This window comes from Oncorhynchus mykiss, chromosome 24 (genome assembly GCF_013265735.2).
Source record: "Oncorhynchus mykiss isolate Arlee chromosome 24, USDA_OmykA_1.1, whole genome shotgun sequence".
Classification (NCBI taxonomy): Eukaryota; Metazoa; Chordata; class Actinopteri; order Salmoniformes; family Salmonidae; genus Oncorhynchus; species Oncorhynchus mykiss.
The window spans coordinates 25509929-25537129 of NC_048588.1; the positions used below are offsets into that span (position 1 = coordinate 25509929).

Genomic DNA, 27201 nt, shown 5'->3' on the forward strand with positions numbered 1-27201 from the left:
CTACTACACTCCTCTGATCTCCCTCCTTAGTCAACACTACCACTACTACACTATTTTTTCCTTCTTAGTCAACACTACCACTACTACACTACTTTCTTTCCTTAGTCAACACTACCACTACTACACTACTCTCCTTCCATAGTCAACACTACCACTACTACACTCCTCTGATCTCCCTCCTTAGTCAACACTACCACTACTACACTATTTTTTCCTTCTTAGTCAACACTACCACTACTACACTACTTTCTTTCCTTAGTCAACACTACCACTACTACACTACTCTCCTTCCTTAGTCATCACTTCCACTACTACACTACTCTCCCTCCTTAGTCAACACTACCACTACTACACTACTCTCTCATCTTAGTTCAACACATTCCACTACTACACTACTCTCCTTCCTTAGTCAACACTACCACTACTACACTCCTCTGATCTCCCTCCTTAGTCAACACTACCACTACTACACTACTCTCCTTCCTTAGTTCAACACTACCACTACTACACTACTCTCCCTCCTTAGTCAACACTACCACTACTACACTCCTCTGATCTCCCTCCTTAGTCAACACTACCACTACTACACTACTCTCTCATCTTAGTTCAACACTACCAATACTACACTACTCTCCTTCCTTAGTCAACATGACTGCTACTGCACTACTCTCCTTCCTTAGTCAACATGACCACTACTACACTACTCTCCTTCCTTAGTCAACATGACCACTACTACACTACTCTCCTTCCTTAGTTCAACACTACCACTACTACACTACTCTCCTTCCTTAGTTCAACACTACCACTACTGCACTACTCTCATTCCTTAGTCAACATGACCACTACTACACTACTCTCCTTCCTTAGTCAACACTACCACTACTACACTATCACTCTCCTTCCTTAGTCAACATGACCACTACTACACTACTCTCCTTCCTTAGTCAACACTGCCACTACTACACTCCTCTGATCTCCCTCCTTAGTCAACACTACCACTACTACACTCCTCTGATCTCCCTCCTTAGTCAACACTACCACTACTACACGCCTCTGATCTCACTCCTTAATTCAACACTTCCACTACTACACTACTCTCTCATCTTAGTTCAACACTACCACTACTACACTACTCTCTCTCCTTAGTCAACACTACCACTACTACATTACTCTCTCATGTTAGTTCAACACTACCACTACTACACAACTGTCCTTCCTTAGTCAACATGACCACTACTACACTACTCTCCTTCCTTAGTCAACATGACTACTGCTACACTACTCTCATTCCTTAGTCAACACTACCACTACTACACTACTCTCCCTCCTTAGTCAACACTACCACTACTACACTACTCTCCCTCCTTAGTCAACACTACCACTACTACACTACTCTGAACTCCCTCCTTAGTTCAACACTACCACTACTACACTACTCTCCTTCCTTAGTCAACATGACCACTACTACACTACTCTCCTTCCTTAGTCAACATGACCACTACTACACTACTCTCCTTCCTTAGTCAACACTACCACTACTACACTACTCTCATTCCTTAGTCAACACTACCACTATTACACTACTCTCCTTCCTTAGTCAACACTACCACTACTACACTACTCTCTCTCCTTAGTCAACACTACCACTGCTACACTACTCTCTCATCTTAGTTCAACACTACCACTACTACGCTCCTCTCCTTCCTTAGTTCAACACTACCACTACTACACTACACTACTCTCCCTCCTTAGTCAACACTACCACTACTACACTACTCTCCTTCCTTAGTTCAACACTACCACTACTACACTACTCTCCTTCCTTAGTCAACACTACCACTACTACACTACTCTCTCATCTTAGTCAACACTACCACTACTACACTACTCTCCCTCCTTAGTCAACACTACCACTACTACACTACTCTAAACTCCTTCCTTAGTCAACACTACCACTACTACACTACTCTCTCATCTTAGTTCAACACTACCACTACTACGCTCCTCTCCTTCCTTAGTTCAACACTACCACTACTACACTACTCTCCTTCTTTAGTCAACACAACCACTAATACACTACTCTCCCTCCTTAGTTCAACACTACCACTACTACACTACTCTCCCTCCTTAGTTCAACACTACCACTACTACCACTTTTCAAGTGGAAATGACAAACTTTAAGATCCTTTATAAACCTTAAACAACTGGGTGATGAAATTCAGGTCCTACGTTATGTAGTAGTTCCCTGACACCCAGTCTCAGCCCCCCAGACCCACAGACAGACCCACAGACAGCCCCCCAGTCCCACAGATAGACACAGCAGCATTCCGACCACAGATACAGCGCAGATATTGACTTTCACGTGATAGTGCATCAAATGCTCTCATTGTTCAGCCAGGCCCCATGTGCCCATCGACTGGATGTATTAAATTGGGCTTTGTAGGAATTGCATGCATTGTTTGCATCTTTTGGGGACGTTAAGAGAGAAGGATGAGAAAAATGAATATTTCCTGCTTCATTCAGTTTTACCAGCTCCTGTCTCCATAAAATTATAACTCTGTTTGTGGGGCTTCCTGGTTGCTGAGGTGTTGGAGGAACAACTGGGAAATAAATGACTGAGAGAAGGTATGAAAAGTGGGATGAAGCGGAAGAATGTTTTGTGTGTGAAAAAGCGGTGTTGGATGGAGTCCCGCATCCTTTCTTTCTTCCCTCTTGTAATCTCTGATGCTGTTTTCAGAGTTTATCTTTGCCAAAAGGATAAAAGCCACCTTGGAGGCATCGTCTGCTAGCAGCCTGCGCATTTGTGTGCGCGTGTATGTACGTGCGTGTGTGTACGTGTGTATTTTACTAATATTCAGCAATAACATTATAATGATTATGTTGTAAATGGCAGTAGTAACACACCCTTGGAAGTGTCCACCAGGCCGTAGCCCTCGTGCAAGAGATGCTTTACAGCCACCATTTCACAAACCCACCATCTGTGCATCCTTAACCCTCAGCTTTTAAGAGGGAAGGGGGCCATCTCAGTCTCCATCTGTACTTCCTGTGTGTAGCTATCAGGCAAGACCCAGGCATTGACTCCTCTCCTCTCCTAGTGAGTGGTCCTGACTGGGACTTACAGGACTCTGCATCAAGAGATGATGTTACCAGGCATCAGTGGCTCAGTGCCAGTATATGGGTGAGGCCCTACTCTGAGTGCCAGCCGCCCTGGGCCGAACCTGTTTGATACCCACTCTGGGTAGCAGTGGTGTAAAATACTGAAGTAAAAATACTTTAAAGTACTTCTTCAAATGAAATTGTATTGGTCACATACATGTGTTTAGCAGATGTTATTGCGGGTGTAGCAAGATGCTTGGGCTTCTAGCTCCAACAGCGCAGTAGTATTTAACAAGTAATATCTAACAATTTCACGACAATACACACAAATCTAAAGGAATGGAATTAAGAATATATAAATATTTGGACGAGCAGTGTCAGAGCAGCATTGACTAAGATACAGTAGAATAGAATACAGTATATACAGTTGAAGTCGGAAGTTTACATACACTTAGGTTGGAGTCATTAAAACTCGTTTTTCAACCACTCCACAAATATCTTGTTAACAAACTATAGTTTTGGCAAGTCGGTTAGGACATCTACATGTGCATGACACAAGTAATTTTTCCAACCATTGTTAACAGACAGATTATCTCACTTATAATTCACTGTAGCACAATTCCAGTGGGTTAGAAGTTTACATACACTAAGTTGACTGTGCCTTTAAAAAGCTTGGACAATTCCAGAAAATTATGTCATGGCTTTTGAAGCTTCTGATAGGCTAATTGACATCATTTGAGTCCTTGGGAGCAATTTCCAAACACCTGAAGGTACCACGTTCATCTGTACAAACAATAGTACGCAAGTATAAACACCATGGGACCACGCAGCCGTCATACCGCTCAGGAAGGGGACGCGTTCTGTCTCCAAGAGATGAACGTACTTTGGTGAGAAAAGTGCAAATCAATCCCAGAAAAACAGCAAAGGACCTTGTGGAGATGCTGGAGGAAACAGGTACAAAAGTATCTATATCCACAGTAAAATTAATCCTATATCGACATGACCTGAAATGCCGCTCAGCAAGGAAGAAGCCACTGTTTCAAAACCGCCTTGAAAAGCCAGACTACGGTTTGCAACTGCACATGGGGACAAAGATTGTACTTTTTGGAGAAATGTCCTCTGGTCTGATGAAACAGAAATATAACTGTTTGTCCATAATGACTTTCATTATGTTTGGAGGAAAAAGGGGGAGGCTTGCAAGCCGAAGAACACCATCCCAACCGTGAAGCACAGGGGTGGCAGCATCATGTTGTGGGGGTGTTTTGCTGCAGGAGGGCTTGGTGCACTTCACAAAATAGATGGCTTCATGAGGATGGAAAATGATGTGGATATATTGATTCAACATCTCAAGACATCAGTCAGGAATTTAAAGCTTGGTCGCAAATGGGTCTTCCAAAAGGACAATGACCCAAAGCATACTTCCTAAGTTGTGGCAAAATGGCTTAAGGACAACAAAGTCAAGATATTGGAGTGGCCATCACAAAGCCCTGACCTCAATCCTGTAGAACATTTGTGGGCAGAACTGAAAAAGCGTGTGTGAGCAAGGATCCTACAAACCTGACTCAGTTACACCAGTTCTGTCAGGAGGAATGGGCCAACATGCACCTAACTTATTGTGGGAAGCTTGTGGAAGGCTACCCAAAATGTTTGACCCAAGTTAAACAATAAAGGCAATGCTACCAAATACTAATTCAGTGTATGTAAACTTCTGACCCACTGGGAATGTGATGAAATAAATAATTTTCTTCTATTATTCTGACATTTCACATTCTTAAAATAAAGTGGTGATCCTAACTGACATAAAACAGGGAATTTTTACTAGGATTAAATGTCAGGAATGGTGAAAAACATATTTTAAATGTATTTGGCTAAGGTGTATGTAAACTTCTGACTTCAACTGTACGTACATGTGAGATGAGTAATGCAAAATATGTAAACATTATTAAAGTGACTAGTGTTCCATTATTAAAGTGGGAAGTTATTTAAGTAGTTTTTGGGGGTATCTGCACTTTACTATTCATATTTTGTACAACTTTTACTTTTACTTCATTACATTCCTAAAGAAAATAATGTACTTTTTACTCCATACATTTTCCCTGACACCCAAAAGTACTCATTACATTTTGAATGCTTAGCAGGACAAAAAAATGGTTCAATTCACACACTTATCAAGAGAACATCCCTGGTCATCCCTACTGCCTCTGATCTGGCAGACTCACTAAACACAAATGCTTTGTTTGTAAATGATGTCCTAAGTGTTGGAGTGTGCCCCTGGGTATGTGTACATTTTAAAAACAAGAAAATTATGCTGTTTGGTTTGCTTAGTATAAGGAATGTTTTATTATTCATACTTTTACATGTAAATATCCTAGCCCTGACAGAGCTCTGACATGTGGAGAGGCTGAGAAATAGAGTGGTGAAGGAAAACTCTGAATAGGCTTTTTGTATTCCTCTTCAGAGTGGACAGACTGGAGTTCTGGCCCAAAAACTGCGGCCCAGGTTTGACTGACTGCCTGGATGTGTGTCAGTCTGTTTTTACCTGACACTCACACCCCTTTCACACTCTCTCCAAATCGCTTCATACAAAACCAAGACCAAGCCTTATCCCCCCCTCCTTTGTCTGGTAGTACTCACTGAGCTTGGCTGCTTTACTGTGCTGTGATGGTAGAGTATAGGTGTTTAACTGGAGTGTGGGGCGCACAATAAAGCTGGAAAGTGTTTAAAGGCCTGGTCGAGGCAGACTGAACCGTGCAGCTGTTGGACACATGTAGAGGAGTGGATCGATCCTGGCCTGGGATAAACCCTCCCTCAGGTACCACCCAGACAGGAAAACTTAGAGAGAAAACACAGTCTACTGTATCAGTGCTCTTTCTTAGATGCACAAATGAGGTAATTATAGACTATCCTTTCTTTCAACGGATCTGAACTGGATGTGAGACTAGCGGTGAGGGCTGTATGTTAACTGTCCATTCTTACCCCGTCCTCATAGATGTCAACATTTAACTGCTTTTGTTTCACTGATTGACCAAACTCAGCCTTGGGTATGCAAGGACCTCACTCTCCTCTCTGCTGGTGTCTCTGTGCTGTCTGCACCAATAGCTAACAGCCCCCCTAGACCTGTAGACCTGCTACATGTTCCCAGGCAATACTGCTGACACCTCTCCATAATCCCCATGTAGCCCCCCTTCCAGTACAGATGTACCCTGGCTCATTCCCATCACGCCGCCCCTCTCTTCCCTCCAGCCCCCTGCCTGCCCCCGGAGGCCCCCTGCGCAAGCCCACTGCGGCGCTAGCCCATTAGCATGTATGATAAGTGCCTAGCATGTCGGCGGGCCAATTTAAAGGCTGGCTCTGCCATGCCAGGGCTCAGGCCTGCAATATCATTGGGAGATAATCTACCGCTGTGAGGGAGAAAGTGGCAGCTCGGGGCGTGCATAAAATCACTCTTATTTTCTCCTTCTCCCTCTCTTCTCTTTCTTCCTTCTGGCTGTTAACACCACTACTTCTTCTGATGACACTGAGAACATGGCAGAAACACCCAAGGGAGGGAGGGAAGTGTTTGTGTGTGTCAGAGGAGGGGCAAGGCAGAGGGGACATGACATGATTCTATGAGTGTTTCCATAGTTGATATATTCCTCAGCCCATTTAATCCCATTAGGAGACATGTTAAGTTGATTCTTCCTGTCTCTCTCTCTGTGTATTTACTCAGCTCTCTCTGTCCAGGAGGAGTTAGTGAATGGCCAGTGCATGTCTCTCTGTCTCTTTCTTTCTCAATTCAATGGCTTTATTGGCATGGGAAACATACAGTGCCTTGCGAAAGTATTCGGCCCCCTTGAACTTTGCGACCTTTTGCCACATTTCAGGCTTCAAACATAAAGATATAAAACTGTATTTTTTTTGTGAAGAATCAACAACAAGTGGGACACAATCAAGACATTTATTGGATATTTCAAACTTTTTTAACAAATCAAAAACTGAAAAATTGGGCGTGCAAAATTATTCAGCCCCTTTACTTTCAGTGCAGCAAACTCTCTCCAGAAGTTCAGTGAGGATCTCTGAATGATCCAATGTTGACCTAAATGACTAATGATGATAAATACAATCCACCTGTGTGTAATCAAGTCTCCGTATAAATGCACCTGCACTGTGATAGTCTCAGAGGTCCGTTAAAAGCGCAGAGAGCATCATGAAGAACAAGGAACACACCAGGCAGGTCCGAGATACTGTTGTGAAGAAGTTTAAAGCCGGATTTGGATACAAAAAGATTTGCCAAGCTTTAAACATCCCAAGGAGCACTGTGCAAGCGATAATATTGAAATGGAAGGAGTATCAGACCACTGCACATCTACCAAGACCTGGCCGTCCCTCTAAACTTTCAGCTCATACAAGGAGAAGACTGATCAGAGATGCAGCCCATCTCAGGCCCATGATCACTCTGGATGAACTGCAGAGATCTACAGCTGAGGTGGGAGACACTGTCCATAGGACAACAATCAGTCGTATATTGCACAAATCTGGCCTTTATGGAAGAGTGGCAAGAAGAAAGCCATTTCTTAAAGATATCCATAAAAAGTGTTGTTTAAAGTTTGCCACAAGCCACCTGGGAGACACACCAAACATGTGGAAGAAGGTGCTCTGGTCAGATGAAACCAAAATTGAACTTTTTGGCAACAATGCAAAACGTTATGTTTGGCGTAAAAGCAACACAGGTCATCACACTGAACACACCATCCCCACTGTCAAACATGGTGGTGGCAGCATCATGGTTTGGGCCTGCTTTTCTTCAGCAGGGACAGGGAAGATGGTTAAAATTGATGGGAAGATGGATGGAGCCAAATACAGGACCATTCTGGAAGAAAACCTGATGGAGTCTGCAAAAGACCTGAGACTGGGACGGAGATTTGTCTTCCAACAAGACAATGATCCAAAACATAAAGCAAAATCTACAATGGAATGGTTAAAAAATAAACATATCCAGGTGTTAGAATGGCCAAGTCAAAGTCCAGACCTGAATCCAATCGAGAATCTGTGGAAAGAACTGAAAACTGCTGTTCACAAATGCTCTCCATCCAACCTCACTGAGCTCTAGCTGTTTTGCAAGGAGGAATGGGAAAAAATGTCAGTCTCTCGATGTGCAAAACTGATAGAGACATACCCCAAGCGACTTACAGCTGTAATCGCAGCAAAATGTGGCGCTACAAATTATTAACTTAAGGGGGCTGAATAATTTTGCACGCCCAATTTTTCAGTTTTTGATTTGTTAAAAAAGTTTGAAATATTCAATAAATGTCATTCCACTTCATGATTGTGTCCCACTTGTTGTTGATTCTTCACAAAAAAATACAGTTTTATATCTTTATGTTTGAAGCCTGAAATGTGGCAAAAGGTCGCAAAGTTCAAGGGGGCCGAATACTTTCGCAAGGCACTGTATGTTTACATTGCCAAAGCAAGTGAAATAGATTTTTTTTTAAACAATAAAACATTTACTGTAAACATTACACTTCCAAAAGAATAAAGACATTTCAAATGTCATATTATGTTTTTATACAGTGTTGTAATGACGTGCAAATAGTTCAAGTACAAAAGGGAAAATAAATAAAGATAAATCTAGGTTGTATTTACAATGGTGTTTGTTCTTCAATGGTTGCCCTTTTCTTGTGGCAACAGGTCACAAATCTTGCTGCTGTGATGGCACGTTGTGGTATTTCACCCAATAGATATGGGAGTTTATCAAAATTGGATTTGTTTTCAAATTATTTGTGGGTCTGTGTAATCTGAGGGAAATATGTGTCTCTATTATGGTTATACATTTGGCATGAGGTTAGAAAGTGCAGCTCAGTTTCCACTTCATTTTGTGGGCAGTGTGCACATAGCCTGTCTTCTCTTGAGAGCCAGGTCTGCCTTTGGCGGCCTTTCTCAATAGCAAGGCTATGCTCACTGAATCTGTACATAGTCAAAGCTTTCCTTAATTTTGGGTCAGTCACAGTGGTCAGGTATTCTGCCACTGTGTACTCTCTGTTTAGGGCCAAATAGCATTCTAGTTTGCTCAGTTTTCTGGTAAATTCTTTCCAATGTGTCAAGTAATTATCTTTTTGTTTTCTCATGATTTGGTTAGGTCTAGTTATGTTGCTGTCCTGGGGCTCTGTGGGGTCTGTTTGTGTTTGTGAACAGAGCCCCAGGACCAGCTTGCTTAGGGGTCTCTTCTCCAGGTTTATTTCTCTGTAGGTGATGGCTTTGTTATGGAAGGTTTGGGAATTGCTTCCTTTTAGGTGGTCTAGAATTTAACGTCTATTTCTGGATTTTGATAATTAGCGGGTATCGGCCTTATTCTGCACTGCATGCATTATTTGAGAGCTGAGTAAATTATATTTTTGCAGTGTCTCAATTTGGTGTTTGCCCGATTTTGGGAATTCTTGGTTGGTGAGCGGACCCCAGTCCTCACAATCATAAAGGGAAACGGGTTCTATAACTGATTCAAGTATTTTTAGCCAGATCCTAATTGGTATGTCGATTTTATGTTCCTTTTGATGGCATAGAACGCCCTTCTTGCCTTGTCTCTCAGATCGTTTACAGCTTTGTGGAAGTCACCTGTGGCGCTGATGTTTAGGCCGAGGTATGTATAGTTTTTTGTGTGCTCTAGGGAAACGGTGTCTAGATGGAATTTGTATTAGTGGTCTTGGGAACTGGATCTTTTTTGTCTTATTGAGATCTGTGCAGAAGATCTAGGTGCTGCTGTAGGCATCCTTGGTTGAGGACAGAAGCACGAGATCATCAGCAAACAGTAGACATTTTACAGATTTTGGTAGGGTGAGGCCAGGTACTGCAGACTGTTCTAGTGCCCTCACCAATTCGTTGATATACATGTTGAAGAGGGTGGGGCTTAAGCTGCATCCCTGTCTCACCCCCCCCGGCCCTGTGGAAAGAAATGTGTGTTTTTTTTGCCAATTTTAACTGCACACTTGTTGTTTGTGTACATGGATTTTATAATGTTGTATGTTTTTCCCCCAACACTACTTTCCATCAATTTGCATAGCAGACCCTCATGCCAAATTGAGTTGAAAGCAATTTGGAAATCAACAAAACATGAGAAGACTTTGCGTTTGTTTGTTTGTCAATTAAGGTGTGCAAGGTGAATACGTGGTCTGTTGTACGGTAATTTGATAAAAAGCCTATTTGACATTTGCTCAATACATTGTTTTTGCTGAGGAAATGTATGAATCTGCTGTTAATGATAATGCAGAGGATTTTCCCAAGGTTGCTGTTGACGCATATCCCATGGTAGTTATTGAGGTCAAATTTGTCTCCACTTTTGTGGATTGGGATGATCAGTCCTATGTTCCAAATATTGGGGAAGATGCCAGAGCTGTGGATGATGTTAAAGAGTTTAAGTATAAGCCTCCCTCTCTCTCTCTTTATCTCTCTCTTTATCTCTCTCTCTCTCTCTCTCTCTCTCTCTCTCTCTCTGCATCTCTCTCTCTCTCTGCATCTCTCTCTCTCTCTCTCTCTCTCTGCATCTCTCTCTCTCTCTGCATCTCTCTCTCTCTCTCTCTCTCTGCATCTCTCTCTCTCTCTCTCTCTCTCTGCATCTCTCTCTCTCTCTCTGCATCTCTCTCTCTCTCTCTCTCTCTCTCTCTGCATCTCTCTCTCTCTCTGCATCTCTCTCTCTCTCTCTCTCTCTCTCTCTGCATCTCTCTCTCTCTCTCTGCATCTCTCTCTCTCTCTCACTCTCTCCGCCTGTCTGCCTTTGTGTTTACACACAGCAGCACTGCAGTATTTTAGAGTAGGTTAAGCTAACAGAGGTGAATTGTGATATTTTAAAAGATTACAGTAATTCAGCCAATTGTATTGGAGCATGCCATTTCCAAAGTGCTCTTTCAGACCAGACATGTCACAATGGAGAGAGGAGGAAATCCACTTCTTAGAAAGGGGGAATGAAAGTTGGGCGGGGGGGGGGGGGGGGGGGGGGGGATTGAAGAGAGCAAGAGATACATAAAGTAGAATTCCTGTACATAACTGACAAAAGGGCAGAACACCAGTGAAAATGGTATGGTAAAGTTAACAGGGTTTTATGACCTCCTATCTGTAGTTGATGTAACGCATAAAGAAAAGAAAGCAGTAAAGTGGAGGGGAGATGCAGTGGAGATGGCTCCCTCTGCTCGCTTCACCCTGCCAGACCCCTCTGTAATCTATAGCCAAGACACACACACACACTGCCTGAAGAAGAGCCCAACTACACACACACACATGTGTAACATTTTTATTTGCTCTAAAGCGCTTTCCTCTCGCAAATGCCACAGTGAAAATAGATGTTCTGTTTTGGAAGCATAAATAGCCTCTGTTTTTTTCACTGCATATATAGATTTGTGTGTCAGGCAAAATAGCTTTAAGTGTATTAATAATGTACAGGGGCTCCCCATTCCTCCCATGTAATCTAATTCAACTTGCCATGAATTATGACTCAGTGTTAAGTTCAGGGTTCTGCCGTCAGGCACCGGAGCAGATTCCTCTTTCCTTCTCTCTCTCTCTCTCTCTCTCTTTATTTCTCTCACTCTCTCTCTCTCTTACTCTCTTTATTTCTCTCACTCTCTCTCTCTCTTACTCTCTTTATTTCTCTCACTCTCTTACTCTCTATTTCTTTCCCTTACTCTCTCTTACTCTCTCTCTTTCTTTCTCTCTCTCTCTCTCTCTCTCTCTCTCTCTCTCTCTCTCTCTCTTTCTCTCTTTCTCTCTCTCACTCTCTCTGACTCTCTCTCTTACTTTCTCTCTCTTTCTCTCTCTCTCTCTCTTACTCTCTCTCTCTCTTTCTCTCACTCTCTCTCTTACTCTCTCTCTCTCTCTCTTTCGCTCACTCTCTCTTACTCTCTCTCTTGCTCTCTTTCTCTCACTATCTCTTACTCTCTCTCTTACTCTCTCTCTCTTTCTCTTTCTCTCACTCTCTCTCTTACTCTCTCTCTTACTCTCTCTCTTACTCTCTTTCTCTCTCTCTCTCTTACTCTTTCTCTCTCTTTTCCAATGGTGGGGTCATGGTTGGGGGATGTGAGTAGACGTAATGGCAGTGCTGTGCTGTTAGGTATCGGGATATAGAGACAGAGAAAGGCCTGAGATCTCTGTGGTAAAACAGGCATTTCACTGCTTACATGTACACAAATATACAAATGTACACAAATTGAGTGGTTACTGTACATGTCTTTTTATAGCCCTGCTCAGATAATAATAGTCAAAACAGGCCATCTGATATGTGACCACTGTTGTCATGTTTGCCTCTGTTATGTTGATGTTCTGGTTTTGGGTTTAAGTGCCTTTCGTTCTCTTGCCTGGAGTGACTGTACTGTTGTATTGAGGGATGAGTCACTCTGCCAGCCAGGCACTGCACTCTGCAGCACTGCAGTTCTGGGGAGGAAGACAGGGGAAGAAGAGATGTGAGAATTAATCAGTTCCGTGAATGAGGCAACTTCTCTCTCCTCTCCTTTTGTCTGTCTGTCTGTCTGTCTGTCTGTCTGTCTGTCTGTCCGTCTGTCCGTCCGTCCGTCTGTCTGTTTGTCCATCCGTCCGTCCGTCCGTCCGTGGGGGTCATGGTTGGGGGATGTGAGTAGACGTAATGGCAGTGCTGTGCTGTTAGGGATCGGGATATAGAGACAGAGAAAGGCCTGAGATCTCTGTGGTAAAACAGGCATTTCACTGCTTACATGTCCGTCCGTCCGCTTACATGTCCGTCCGTCAGTCAGTCAGTCAGTCAGTTAGTTATCGGGCCTGTCAGAGGAAGTGCCTGCTCTTAAATGTGCTGGAGGAAACAAAATGTGTCTCTAAAGAAGGTTGGTTCCAGGCGTTATGGCAGTCAGGGAAAGTGACAGTGTTCCTTCTGAACTGGTTCGTTCTAAAAGAGAGAAAGTGCTGATGTCCCAGCTCTGTCACTTTTAGAAATGTATACTTTTACATAGTTTAATATGAAGGAGGCTTTGATCCTGACTAATATGAGCTGGAATATTGTTAACATATGGAAATCTACGTGGGCAATGGGCACTTACCAACAGAAAAATGATTGCTCTTCTGTAATTGTTTCCTTGTAGAATAATTGTTCTTTAGTAGGGGTTGTTTGTAACGGCAGTCACATTGTCACAATAGGGAGGTTGTTGGTGTTAAAAGGGCTGGTTAACATTAAAAACGCGTCCCCACTTTCATGCATTAAAGCTCATGATGAGGGAGGGGGAGAGGTGGGGAGGAGGGAGAGGAGTGGAGGGGAGGAGGGTGTTCTCTCATTACCCCCCCCCGCAGGAGGAGACTAGCAGGTGGCATCTGCCCCCCACAGCTCCCTGCCCTTCACAGCTCCCTGCCCTCTGGTCCTGGGTGGACCTGTCAATCAAACCACTCTGACAGAGGTCTGTGCATGTGTGCGCCGAGATACTCTGCTCACTATGTCATTATGAATAGATTAGGCAAATGTATGCTTGTATAAATAACATGTTGGAATTAGTTACTGATAAGAACATTTAAAAAATTCACTCTTTAAACATTTTGATCACAACACAAGAAGAATGTTTTATATCGCGCTGGAAATGTATCTAGTGACAAATCATCCGACCTGCTTCTGTATATCATCTCTGCCTTTTGATAATTTTATTTCATGATGACTACTGGACATTTGTCTAAAGTTTACAGACAGATGGATGACGTAAACTTAGAAAACCACAGACTCAAACACCAGAGAATCACACACTGTCATACTCTATCCTCTCTCCTCCCTCGTCTTTCTCCACTGCCCTGATAAGAACGCCGGCCATAACTCCACCCACCTCACTCCCCCACACCATTTGCTCCCCTTCATATTTTCATTAAGAGCTGAAGGACCTCATCAGCACTGGTTGAAACCTGAGCCATCCATATAATTAGTTAAGTAATAACAGGGAAGCGCCCATCAAGCCTCTTAACTAACGGGCCCTGGCCCCACCGCTCTGCTGGCACTGATGACACCCACCCCGATCACGACCAGCTCTCCACGGCCATTAGCCAGCAGCGGGCAGTAACCCACTACTGCTCCCCTTGCCCACTACGCCTGCCCCCCTCTTCACCCGCCTGATGCTGATATAATTATAGACAGCTACTGTTTTACCATTGTGTTTAATTAGAGGCTAGGATTAAGGTTAGCATGGCCTCTAGCATAGCCTCTGTCTGCTCTACCATTGTGTTTAATTAGAGGCTAGGATTAAGGTTAGCATGGCCTCTAGCATAGCCTCTGTCTGCTCTACCATTGTGTTTAATTAGAGGCTAGGATTAAGGTTAGCATGGCCTCTAGCATAGCCTGTGTCTTCTCTACCATTGTGTTTAATTAGAGGGTAGGTTGAAGGTTAGCATTGTCTCTAGCATAGCCTGTGTCTGCTCTACCATTGTGTTTGATTAGAGGCTAGGATTAAGGTTAGCATGGCCTCAAGCATAGCCTGTGTCTGCTCTACCATTGTGTTTAATTAGAGGGTAGGTTGAAGGTTAGCATGGCCTCTAGCATAGCCTGTGTCTGCTCTACCATTGTTAGTGTTTTCAATGTATTGATTGAAGGATAATGATGACACTGGCATAGCCATTGAAACAAATAAATGTACCTTAATAACACAATGGCCATGGTGTGTTTTAGGATGCTTTTGATAGCCCTGGTATAAGAGCAATAAGCATTGTGTTAGGAGGAGGGAATGTCAGTCAGCACAGCGGGGTGTGTGTGTGTGTGTGTGTGTGTGTGTGTGTGTGTGTGTAGATGGGGGGAGCAAATGTAAACGGCAGAACAGGCGATGGAGTTGTGTATGTGATGGGGGGTTAATAGTGCCCTGGGGTAGAAGCAGTCAGAGAGAGAGAGAGCTTGAGAGATTGAGAGAGAGAGATTGAGAGAGAGATTGAGATATTGAGAGATTGGGAGAGAGATTGGGAGAGAGAGGGAGAGGGAGAGAGAGAGAGAGAGAGAGAGAGAGAATCCAAACTTTACCTGGAGATGCAGCAGCCCTGACATAAGAGAACAAGCAAACATGGGTGCTCATTTCAGCTGTGAGGAGATGGGAAGGAAACGCAAGGATCCCTTCTCTGTTCTTCATTTAGCCCAAAATGAAAGATGTTAGGTTTGATGGTCAGGTGGTCCACCTGATGGCGCTACTCTGAAAACCCTGTGTGACATGGGGTCAACACTTCCATATTCCTTTCATGTATTTCAGTGCCTACAGTATGTACTGGATGTTCATCTCAAGTACAGTAAGACGTCTTTTCACGTATGACTGATGTGTGTCTCGTTGTCTGTCCTGAAACCTCTGACACTTGCCATATTCCTTGAATGTATTCAATGTCTATTAATGTATTGTCTATGTTCATCCTGTGTACTGTGAGGGAACTTGTCACAGATGTATGTCTCGTTGTGTCCTGTCCACAGGTAGAATGCAAGAAGGCCCAGCCCAAGGAGGTGATGTTCCCTCCAGGTACGCGAGGCAGGGCCAGGGGCCTGCCCTACACCATGGATGCCTTCATGCTGGGGATGGGCATGCTGAGTGAGTACACTTGGATTGGTACAAGACATATTTTCAGAATGAATGCGGCCTTATGGTAATATTGACAAAACACAATATGGCAATTAGCAAAAGTAGCCCACCAACATGTCCCAAGTGACCCTTACCAAGACTTTGACATTACCATTGTTTCTAGTGCTGTGGCAGGACAGGAAGGGCACTCTGCCTGACACGGACTAGCTGTGTCTCTCTCCACCGCTGACATGTTCTCTCACACTGTCTGATACCAACACCACCTCGGTTACCAATCCTGATTCTGGCTCTGATAGTGCTAGTGATTTCTGCCTGACACGGAGACTCTCAGCCACTTACTATCTATAGGAATGTAACTAACAGGACACGCTCCCCAAAACACAATGAAGGAATAACAAGGCAAGGGAAATACAGTCAAATGACTCCTACAAGTTGCTGCCATTTATAAACATCAGCTAGACGAGAGCTCATTCCAGGAAATGCTGCCAGCAATGGTCTGCTGGAGACCCACCTTCCTTCCTCCCTCCTCACGACTATACAAAGATCCCCTCCCTAACAGCCATTCACTTAGAGTGTTCCCCCATTTTCATGTAGATTTGACAAGGGAAAGACAGGAAACAAGGATCCTGAGAAGGCTCCCCCACCCCGCTGTACCCCCCCCCCCCCTTTCCAGTTCCCTCCTCCCTTCTCCAGCTCTCCTCAGAGCTTCAGCCCAGCGTTAGTGACAAGAGATAATTACTGTTAGATTGATCGTCTGCTCAAAGTAACTGAAGCAAATAAATAGTTTGATGCTGGGTGCTGAATCCGAATGACGGCTAATGGAAGCTGCAGGATAGGTCGCCCTACCCGTAATTTGGCTTGATGAAGCATCCTCATAGGGGCTTGAATTAAATATTCTATTGATATTCAGACAGTTCCGTTACCATATCCACTGCCTCGAACCCCCCACCCACCCCCCCAAACTTCCATTCTCCCAGCCCCCAAATTCATCCAAGCAGGGCTATGCATTACAGAAGTAAATGAAGAGGAAAATTGAAGTAATGTTAAATTATAAATGTATGATTTCATCTGCCAGACCTGAAGATTGCTGAATAATAGGGTATGGATATCACAGGGTTTCATCTGTTGGGGGGATTAGAGGAGAGGAGGGCTTGTCTCCTACTATAGTTCATCAACATCATTCATTCTCCAACTTCTCCACCACAAACCTCCAGCTGTAGTTCCTGAAGTCTGCTGGAGGCACCAAACTCTAACTCAGCCTGGTTGGTTTGGTAGAGATGTGTCAAGTTTCTCTACAGGTGATTTTGTCAATACCCTGTCAACAGACACAGTTTAGAGCAGGGTTCTCCAACTGTGTTCCTGGAGAGCTACCCTCATGTAGGGGTTCGCTCCAACCCTAATTTAGAGCACCTGATTCTAATAATTAGCTGGATGATAAGTTGAATCAGGTTAGTTACAACTGGGGTTGGAGTGAAAACCAACAGGAGGGTAGATCTCCAGGAACAGGGTTGGAGAGCCCTGTTTTAGTGTAATGTGAAGAGACTCCACAAGAATCTGGTGAACATATTCTGATGTATCGCCGATCAACCTGACCAAATGTCAAGCAAATGGAAAGAGTGCATAGAAGAGGAGAGGAGAAGAGATGTTTGAGAAGCAGTGAAAAAGAGGATGGAGAGATGTGTGAGAAGCAGTGAAGGAGAGGAGAAGAGATGTTTGAGAAGCAGTGAAGGAGAGGATGGAGAGATGTGTGAGAAGCAGCGACGGAGAGGATGGAGAGATGTGTGAGAAGCAGTGAAGGAGAGGATGGAGAGATGTGTGAGAAGCAGTGAAGGAGAGGATGAAGAGATGTGTGAGAAGCAGTGAAGGAGAGGATGGAGAGATGTGTGAGAAGCAGCGACGGAGAGGATGGAGAGATGTGTGAGAAGCAGTGAAGGAGAGGATGGAGAGATGTGTGAGAAGCAGTGAAGGAGAGGATGGAGAGATGTGTGAGAAGCAGTGAAGGAGAGGATGGAGAGATGTGTGAGAAGCAGTGAAGGAGAGGATGGAGAGATGTGTGAGGAGCAGTGAAGGAGAGGATGGAGAGAGAGGGAGAATGAACTGAAACTCCTTATCTAAATGAAATTGGAAAAGCAGGACAGCGAAACATTCCGTTCGCTAATTTGCATACAAAAATCAACAAGGCTCATTATTTAAGGAACCCTAATTCCTTACTTGCCAAAATCTCATTAACACACCCCCCCCCCCCCTCCCCCCAAAACGCGTTCGCTTTGTTTACCACACCTAATCGAGCCATTTATCTTTATTGTGTTAGGGCCTGCATGTATGTTTGCTAAAATTAATACACATTTAAAGCCCTGTACAGAGTGTGGCTTTACCAGATGCATAATTGATTTTAAAGTGAATCTGAACTGTTGGGCCATAAAAAAGGGCATTAGTATGCATATTAATACACAGGCCCTGAGGCTCTGCGGCAGCTAGTGGGGCCAGCCTTTATTTACTGAGATATACACCGAGAGGAAGACGGGAGAGACGGAGGAGAGGAGCCAGAAAACATGTCAGACCAATCACTTCCTATCTCCTGTGTGTGTGTGCGTGCATGTGTCGAGGCACGGTCTTGTTGGCCACCGCCATGCCTCGTCTCGACAGCCAGACCCCCCCCCCCCCCCCCTGTTTCCATGTCTCCATCCTCTCTTGTCTGGATGTCTTTGTCTAACCTAGCTCCGCCTCCTGGAGGAAAGCAGAAGCACACTGTGATCCTCTCACCTGCTAGGCAGGGCGAAGTGCACACACACACACACACTCCTCTTATATCAGCCAAACTCTATTGTTGTGCAAAGACATTGTTTTTTCCACCTGGAAAAATGTCTGTGAGACAGGTTCCTATGTCTCCCAGTTCATCATTGTTGCTTTTCAATATGCACAACAAGGATGTGATGCCTGAGGAGTAAATATGTGTTCATTTAAAGGGTGTAGTGTGTGTGTGTGTGTGTGTGTGTGTGTGTGTGTGTGTGTGTGTGTGTGTGTGTGTGTGTTTCATTATGCAGACCTGTGTAGCTGTGTTCTACTGTATTAATGTAGCTGTATAATTCATTGTAGCCTAACGTTTGCAGACAGCAGAGCCACGGAGGAATTAGTGTATGTGTTAATGTGTACATCTGTATGTCTGGAATATGACTGAGAGTGTGCATGAGTGCCTGCAAATCTGTGTGTTAATGTCTGTGCGTGTTCTTGCAGACAACAGCAAGCACTGATAGGCTGAGTTGAGCACAGACCTTGAGGCTGCACGACAGTTACCGGCTGACAAAATTTCATGACCACCACAGCCCTAGCTGGGCTGTTGTTTGTTTTGCTGACGAGGCATGGCTACCAGCAACACAGACACACACACACACTCCAAACCCGAGGTGCTGGCTTGCTTCTGTGTTAATCTCACACTGTCAATAGAGCCCCACCAAACACACACATTCTCTTTCTCTGCAACCTCTTTACATGTCAGAGGAAAAGCCCATGTCATGTATATTTAGCCTCTGGCATTTACTCCTCTTTAAGAGGAGAAATAAACAGTGCATGGATACTGACGTAGTCCTGACGTAGTCCTGACGTAGTCCTGACGTTAGTTTAGAGGCTACGGTCTGTTAACATTGCATAGCATTCCACAGTTAAAATAACTGCTCATTTAGCCCTGATCACACAGTTAAACGACACATCATTTGTAAGAATTAAGTTGCAGTTGCTAGTCAAAAAAGCTTAATAGACATCTTTAAATATCCACACAAATAAATGAATAGCTCACATTCAGTGTATGGCTACCAAACCTGGTCCACACAGTTTGGGGTAGAACCGATATCAGTGTAATATGTAGACAGATGTGTATATATATACACATGTTGTCAGAAGCTCAGTGTGATCAGTAAGTGCTCATTTCATAGAGTCCAGTATCTCTCTAGGCCAGTGAGAAGGAAACCAGGTCTGGATGGAGGAAATGAGGTCACTCAGCTTGAGCTGTATGACCTGTGTGATTATAAATGTTATCGAGTCTAGTGTGTCAGAACCCAGTAGGAACCACTATATTGCATTTACTTCCTTCTCTCTCTCTGTTTCTCTCTCTCTGTTTCTCTCTCTCTCTGTTCTCTCTGTTTCTCTCTCTCTCTCTCTGTTTCTCTCACACACAAACACAACTGCTGTTGTTGTTTGTGAGCAGAGATAGGGCACTGTAGCAGGATTTAAACAACAGCTCATCTGCCTTCAAGTGTCCATTGAGACTCAGTTGGACTGTGACAGCTCCTGCCTCCAATCTGGCAACCATACAAGAGCAGCATGTGTGTTGGGTCCCATCCCACTTTATTTCCCTCTTATCTTCCACTGTGACCAGGATGTGCTCCAACGGATCCAACAATGCAAACACTGCTGATGTGGTGTTTTTTTAACACACACACACACACACACACACACACACACACACACACACACACACACACACACACACACACACACACACACACACACACACACATACACACACACACACACACACACACACACACACACACACACACACACCCTTGAAACAGTCACGGCTCTATCGGAAGCTATGAAATAGGAGACTTTGGGAGCTAAAGGAGCACTTCTGAACTATCATCATTAAAAATTTCTGCCTCAGCAAATATGGCACAACTTAACATATTCCAAGTATATTCCCAAATAGCAGATTCAAATAGCAGTTTCTTTTTTGCCACTTTTGGAGTGACTTTTTACAATCACGCCATCGTATTTCTTCTTGCCTGTTCTGTGGTATCTCAGCGGATATTACGGCCCGCCCAGCGCACCAAGATAGCCTCACATATCAGAAAGACTCTCTAATCCATAATGTCCTTGCACAAATCTCATCCACTCATTGTCTTGCAGCGCCGTGTCGTTCATGATCGATTAGCCGGGGCTCTAATTGAAAGGTTATCCATCAATGACAGTGTACAGGTGACAAAAAACCTGGACAGATTCCAGACATCCTGTTGCCATGTAACCCTGGGAGCCGACGAGGGGTCGTCTGGGAGCCTCTGGGGAGGTAGAGGAGTCTGGCAGGCTGGGGAGGAGGAGGCTGGAGAGCATGACAGGCTAGGGAGGAGGAGGCTGGAGAGCATGACAGGCTAGGGAGGAGGAGGCTGGAGAGCATGACAGGCTGGGGAGGAGGAGGCTGGAGAGCATGACAGGCTAGGGAGGAGGAGGCTGGAGAGCCTGACAGGCTGGGGAGGAGGAGGCTGGAGAGCATGACAGGCTAGGGAGGAGGAGGCTGGAGAGCATGACAGGCTAGGGAGGAGGAGGCTGGAGAGCATGACAGGCTAGGGAGGAGGAGGCTGGAGAGCATGACAGGCTAGGGAGGAGGAGGCTGGAGAGCATGACAGGCTAGGGAGGAGGAGGCTGGAGAGCATGACAGGCTGGGGAGGAGGAGGCTGGAGAGCATGACAGGCAGGAGAGCATGACAGGCTGGGGAGGAGGAGGCTGGAGAGCATGACAGGCTAGGGAGGAGGAGGCTGGAGAGCATGACAGGCTAGGGAGGAGGAGGCTGGAGAGCATGACAGGCTAGGGAGGAGGAGGCTGGAGAGCATGACAGGCTGGGGAGGAGGAGGCTGGAGAGCATGACAGGCAGGAGAGCATGACAGGCTGGAGAGGAGGAGGCTGGAGAGCATGACAGGCTAGGGAGGAGGAGGCTGGATAGCATGACAGGCTAGGGAGGAGGAGGCTGGAGAGCATGACAGGCTAGGGAGGAGGAGGCTGGATAGCATGACAGGCTAGGGAGGAGGAGGCTGGAGAGCATGACAGGCTAGGGAGGAGGAGGCTGGATAGCATGACAGGCTAGGGAGGAGGAGGCTGGAGAGCATGACAGGCTAGGGAGGAGGAGGCTGGAGAGCATGACAGGCTGGGGAGGAGGAGGCTGGAGAGCATGACAGGCAGGAGAGCATGACAGGCTGGAGAGGAGGAGGCTGGAGAGCATGACAGGCTAGGGAGGAGGAGGCTGGATAGCATGACAGGCTAGGGAGGAGGAGGCTGGAGAGCATGACAGGCTAGGGAGGAGGAGGCTGGATAGCATGACAGGCTAGGGAGGAGGAGGCTGGAGAGCATGACAGGCTAGGGAGGAGGAGGCTGGATAGCATGACAGGCTAGGGAGGAGGAGGCTGGAGAGCATGACAGGCTGGGGAGGAGGAGGCTGGAGAGCATGACAGGCTAGGGAGGAGGAGGCTGGAGAGCATGACAGGCTAGGGAGGAGGAGGCTGGAGAGCATGACAGGCTAGGGAGGAGGAGGCTGGAGAGCATGACAGGCTAGGGAGGAGGAGGCTGGAGAGCATGACAGGCTAGGGAGGAGGAGGCTGGAGAGCATGACAGGCTAGGGAGGAGGAGGCTGGAGAGCATGACAGGCTAGGGAGGAGGAGGCTGGAGAGCATGACAGGCTAGGGAGGAGGAGGCTGGATAGCATGACAGGCTAGGGAGGAGGAGGCTGGAGAGCATGACAGGCAGGAGAGCATGACAGGCTAGGGAGGAGGAGGCTGGATAGCATGACAGGCTAGGGAGGAGGAGGCTGGATAGCATGACATGCTGAGACTGGAACACTTCTGATGCTCATCAGCTCAAACTGAGCCTCATGACTCATCTGCAATCTAGCACCAGCAGCAGGGCTGTGTGTGTGTGTGTGTGTCTGTGTCTGTGTCTATGTGTGTGTGTGTGTGCGTGCGTGTGTAAAGTGATGGGAGGCCAAGATGGTTTAACACAACTCCTGATTGTCCCCCCTTCTCCTAGGTTACCCAAACATTGTAGCAACGTACGGCCGTGGATACACTGGTTTTGCCCCGAGTTACAGCTACCAATTCCCTGGTAAGTTCCATCTTGTTAGGCACTGTGTGCTTCTCTGCCTGCCTGCTGGGGTGAGGTAATGGACCCCCTGTTGGCTCACAAACACACATCCCACTCCCCGCCTCCCTCCTCACACACACACACACACACACACACACACACACACACACACACACACACACATACACACACACACACACACACTGTTCTCTCTCTGATCTCAGCTGGGTTCCTGAAGATGATTATGTTATGTTGTAATGCCATGTCACTCTCTGTAACCCAAATGGCTTCAGTAAGGGATGAATTCTGTCCTGGCACCCACTCTCACTCATCGCATCATCACTCTGCCAGTTATTATACTGTGGAAAAATCCAATTCTCCAAATGTGATTTGTTAAGGTAACATTATGCAATTATGTCACCATTCACTCTCCTCTAAAGACCTCTACAATGGAAAATGTTAGAGCTTGATTTCACGCCTTATTTCAACATGTTATGAGTGACCTGTGTTCTCTCTGCCACCTGGCATCAGTATACCCAGCTTGGAATGTTGCCAGAGGGAGAGAGTGACTGTCACCATGCTAGGGACTGCCATGACAAGATGCTCCACGATTATCCAGCCCGCAGGGAATTCATATACACATATACAGGAGGGGTCTTCATATACACTTATACAGGAGGGGCATTCATATTCAGGAGAGGTATTCATATACAGGAGGGGCATTCATATACACATATACAGGAGGGGCATTCATATACACATATACAGGAGGGGCATTCATATACACATATTCAGGAGGGGCATTCATATACACATATACAGGAGGGGCATTCATATATACATATACAGGAGGGGCATTCATATACACATATACAGGAGGGGCATTCATATATACATATACAGGAGGGGCATTCATATATATACATATACAGGAGGGGCATTCATATACACATATACAGGAGGGGCATTCATATACACATATACAGGAGGGGCATTCATATACACTTATACAGGAGGGGAATTCATATACACATATACAGGAGGGGCATTCATATACACTTATACAGGAGGGGCATTCATATACACATATACAGGAGGGGCATTCATATACACATATACAGGAGGGGCATTCATATACACATATACAGGAGGGGCATTCATATACACATATACAGGAGGGGCATTCATATACACATATACAGGAGGGGCATTCATATACACTTATACAGGAGGGGAATTCATATACACATATACAGAAGGGGCATTCATATACACTTATACAGGAGGGAATTCATATACACATATACAGGAGGGAAATACATATACACATATACAGGAGGGGCATTCATATACACATACACAGGAGGGGCATTCATATACACATATACAGGAGGAGCATTCATATACACATACACAGGAGGGGCATTCATATACACATATACAGGAGGAGCATTCATATACACATACACAGGAGGGGCATTCATATACACATACACAGGAGGGGCATTCATATACACATATACAGGAGGAGCATTCATATACACATACACAGGAGGGGCATTCATATTCACATATACAGGAGGAGCATTCATATACACATACACAGGAGGGGCATTCATATACACATACACAGGAGGGGCATTCATATACACATATACAGGAGGAGCATTCATATACACATACACAGGAGGGGCATTCATATACACATATACAGGAGGAGCATTCATATACACATACACAGGAGGGGCATTCATATACACATACACAGGAGGGGCATTCATATACACATACACAGGAGGGGCATTCATATACACATATACAGGAGGGGCATTCGTATACACAGACACAGGAGGGGCATTCATATACACATACACAGGAGGGGCATTCATATACACATATACAGGAGGAGCATTCATATACACATACACAGGAGGGGCATTCATATACACATATACAGGAGGAGCATTCATATACACATACACAGGAGGGGCATTCATATACACATATACAGGAGGGGACCTAGCAGTGCTTCAGTGAGTATGTGTTTTTCTTGTGGATGGTCAATTTAATATTTAGAACCTACTGTGTCTTTCAAATAGGAGTCAGGTAATGTTTATTTAGATATGAAACACCAGTGTACTCTAGTAATGATGACAATGTAGGGGCTTTGCTGGGTTTTTTGGTGATTTAACTTCAATTGTCTGAAATGTTACATTTTGTTTGCAGTCTCTGGCTGTTGTTCTTGGGGCCTTAGCCCCATGCTCATACAAAGATACAAGAACCCACTGCATCTGTGAGCAGTGTCAAACGTCGGTTGAGTGTGGAGTGGAGAACATCAGTATAGTATTTCAGCAGGTTTGTTGTCTCTATAGTCAGAGCATCTCGGTGTACTCCCCAGCAGCAGTGTGAATACGTATCAAACGGAGTCGCAAACAAACGTCCACATTCAGAAGGAATATTACCGACACAGATTAATAATGAATGGGTGTAAATTGGTGAGGTACTGGAGAAATCATCCAGTGCTGTTACTATACCAGGGGAAAGGGATTCAAACAAAGGTGTCCTGGGGGATGCATTCGGTCTTCAACCAAGTCTGGAGGGCTGCACTGACAATGTCTTATATTTAGACCAGGTCTGGAGGGCTGCACTGACAATGTCTTATATTTAGACCAGGTCTGGAGGGCTGCACTGACAATGTCTTATATTTAGACCAGGTCTGGAGGGCTGCACTGACAATGTCTTATATTTAGACCAGGTCTGGAGGGCTGCACTGACAATGTCTTATATTTAGACCAGGTCTGGAGGGCTGCACTGACAATGTCTTATATTTAGACCAGGTCTGGAGGGCTGCACTGACAATGTCTTATATTTAGACCAGGTCTGGAGGGCTGCACTGACAATGTCTTATATTTAGACCAGGTCTGGAGGGCTGCACTGACAATGTCTTATATTTAGACCAGGTCTGGAGGGCTGCACTGACAATGTCTTATATTTAGTCTGCGTCAAAATTTGCAAAAATAAATCTATATTTTTGGGAATGTTCAATGATCTTTGACTGTCTTTCATTTCAGTGATTGTTAGCAGCTGGACAGTCAAACTGTATGAATGTAGGTCCATTATCATTACTGCACATTTTCCCTTTTTTTTTTGTCATTTTAAAGTATAGTGAGTTAGTTTCACCAACCCCACACAAAATATATTTTCAAATAAATAATAATAATTTCAACAGTAACATTTTATTTTACACAAACCGAATGTATGACACCACCATTAAAACATATCATTCCTCCAGGCGATTCTCTACTGTGTACACATCGGAACCTGTACGCATGTCATACTGTATGCCTTGAATTTGAGGTTTCATTACATGAATGAGAGGATGAAATGCCAAGTTAGCTTTCTCTAATCCATACAGGCCATACACATGCCTTCCATGGTGATGACATAAACAATTCTTCCTCCTCTTCCTCCCTCCTCCTCCTCCCCTCCCTGTTCCTCCTCCACCTCCTCACACAGATTAAAAATCAAATGAAAAGACAAAAAGCAAGAACAAAGCCTCTAGCTGTTTCCTGTGTGGAGGGACCCCAGCAGATCTAGTGCTATCTGTCGTCAGTCCAGGCCTTGGCTTGGCTAGTAAACAGGCACTGTGTTACGTTTGCCAGCCCCAGCCCTGCTTCCATGTTGGCACTAGTTGAAGGTAGAGAGGAGGTCTGATTGCTCCAAGGTTAACTTTACTGCCTTCATTTAATCCCCTGGCGCACTCTGTAAAATGATCTTGCCTCAGCACCAGGCACAATGTGGCCCTTTTTTTCTCCCTGTGATTTTCAGATACTGTAGTGCCAAACGACCTTGGTGTTGGACATGTAAGGTGAAAAGCCTTTTTTCCCTCCTTGTAGCGTCGGGGGTTTAGCATAAAGCTCACTCTGCTTGGGAGGTTAAAAATGGACTGTTGAAAGGAGAGGAGAAGCACTGCCCGCAATCCTCAGAGGGGACAGCGCTTCAGAGGAGGTCAAATGGAGGTGTGTGTGTGTGCGCGCGAGTGATGTCATTTTACCATGGCCTATTTTTATCTCACACGTCTCCATTACAGTGTGTCTCATATTGGCATGGAGCATCTGGTTCTTTGATAGAATGTGTGCTGCGTTATGGCTATTGTAAATGTGTGTGCACATTGCTAAAACAACAATAAGGATGTTGAGACAACAGTGTTTACAATTCGTGCTGTGTGCCTTTTTGTATTTTATTTGTCCATTCCCCCTTTGACTGTCACAGTTCTAGGAAACAGACATTTTAGTGCTATTCCATGATGTGGCAATAACGTTTCTATTTCACTACTGGTTCAAATGGGCCTGGTGAATATCACGACGTCTCTGTCTATAGAGACTCTCCTCTCGCTTTCACAGCAGCCTAGCGTCTAGTTGTTATTGTCACCCCCCATTTCTGGCATCTGACGTCTCTGCTGCTGATGAGAGCTGAAGGATGCGGCGGCGCTGACGGTGAATGCCAAGGTCACAGCCTCTTAGAGCACTTCCTGTGCCATGGCTGTGTAATAAAGCCGCCTCATCCCTCGCTCCTCTCCTCCATTTACCTGACTCTCCTTTAAGGGGGAAGGGAATTGATGCTTCGCTTTTGATTAGAGCCTAATCACTTATGCAAACGAAAAGGGGGACCGTCAAGAGGTTTAACCCCCTCACCCTCAAACACACACACATGCAACGCCCACACATGCACACATACACACACGCCCGGGGCCCCA

The 27201-nt window shown here is 45.0% G+C and overlaps 1 protein-coding gene across 11 annotated transcripts in view; it reads left to right on the forward strand.

Moving 5' to 3' along the window:
• The window catches only part of msi1a (musashi RNA binding protein 1a), a 334588-nt gene that overhangs the window by 241090 nt on the left and 66297 nt on the right, over nt 1–27201 (forward strand). For all 11 annotated transcript variants that reach the window (XM_036961341.1, XM_036961340.1, XM_036961342.1 and 8 more), the window contains exons 9-10: nt 15497–15611; nt 22392–22466. In XM_036961341.1, the coding sequence (XP_036817236.1) occupies nt 15497–15611; nt 22392–22466 (190 nt within the window). The remainder of the gene's footprint in view (nt 1–15496; nt 15612–22391; nt 22467–27201) is intronic.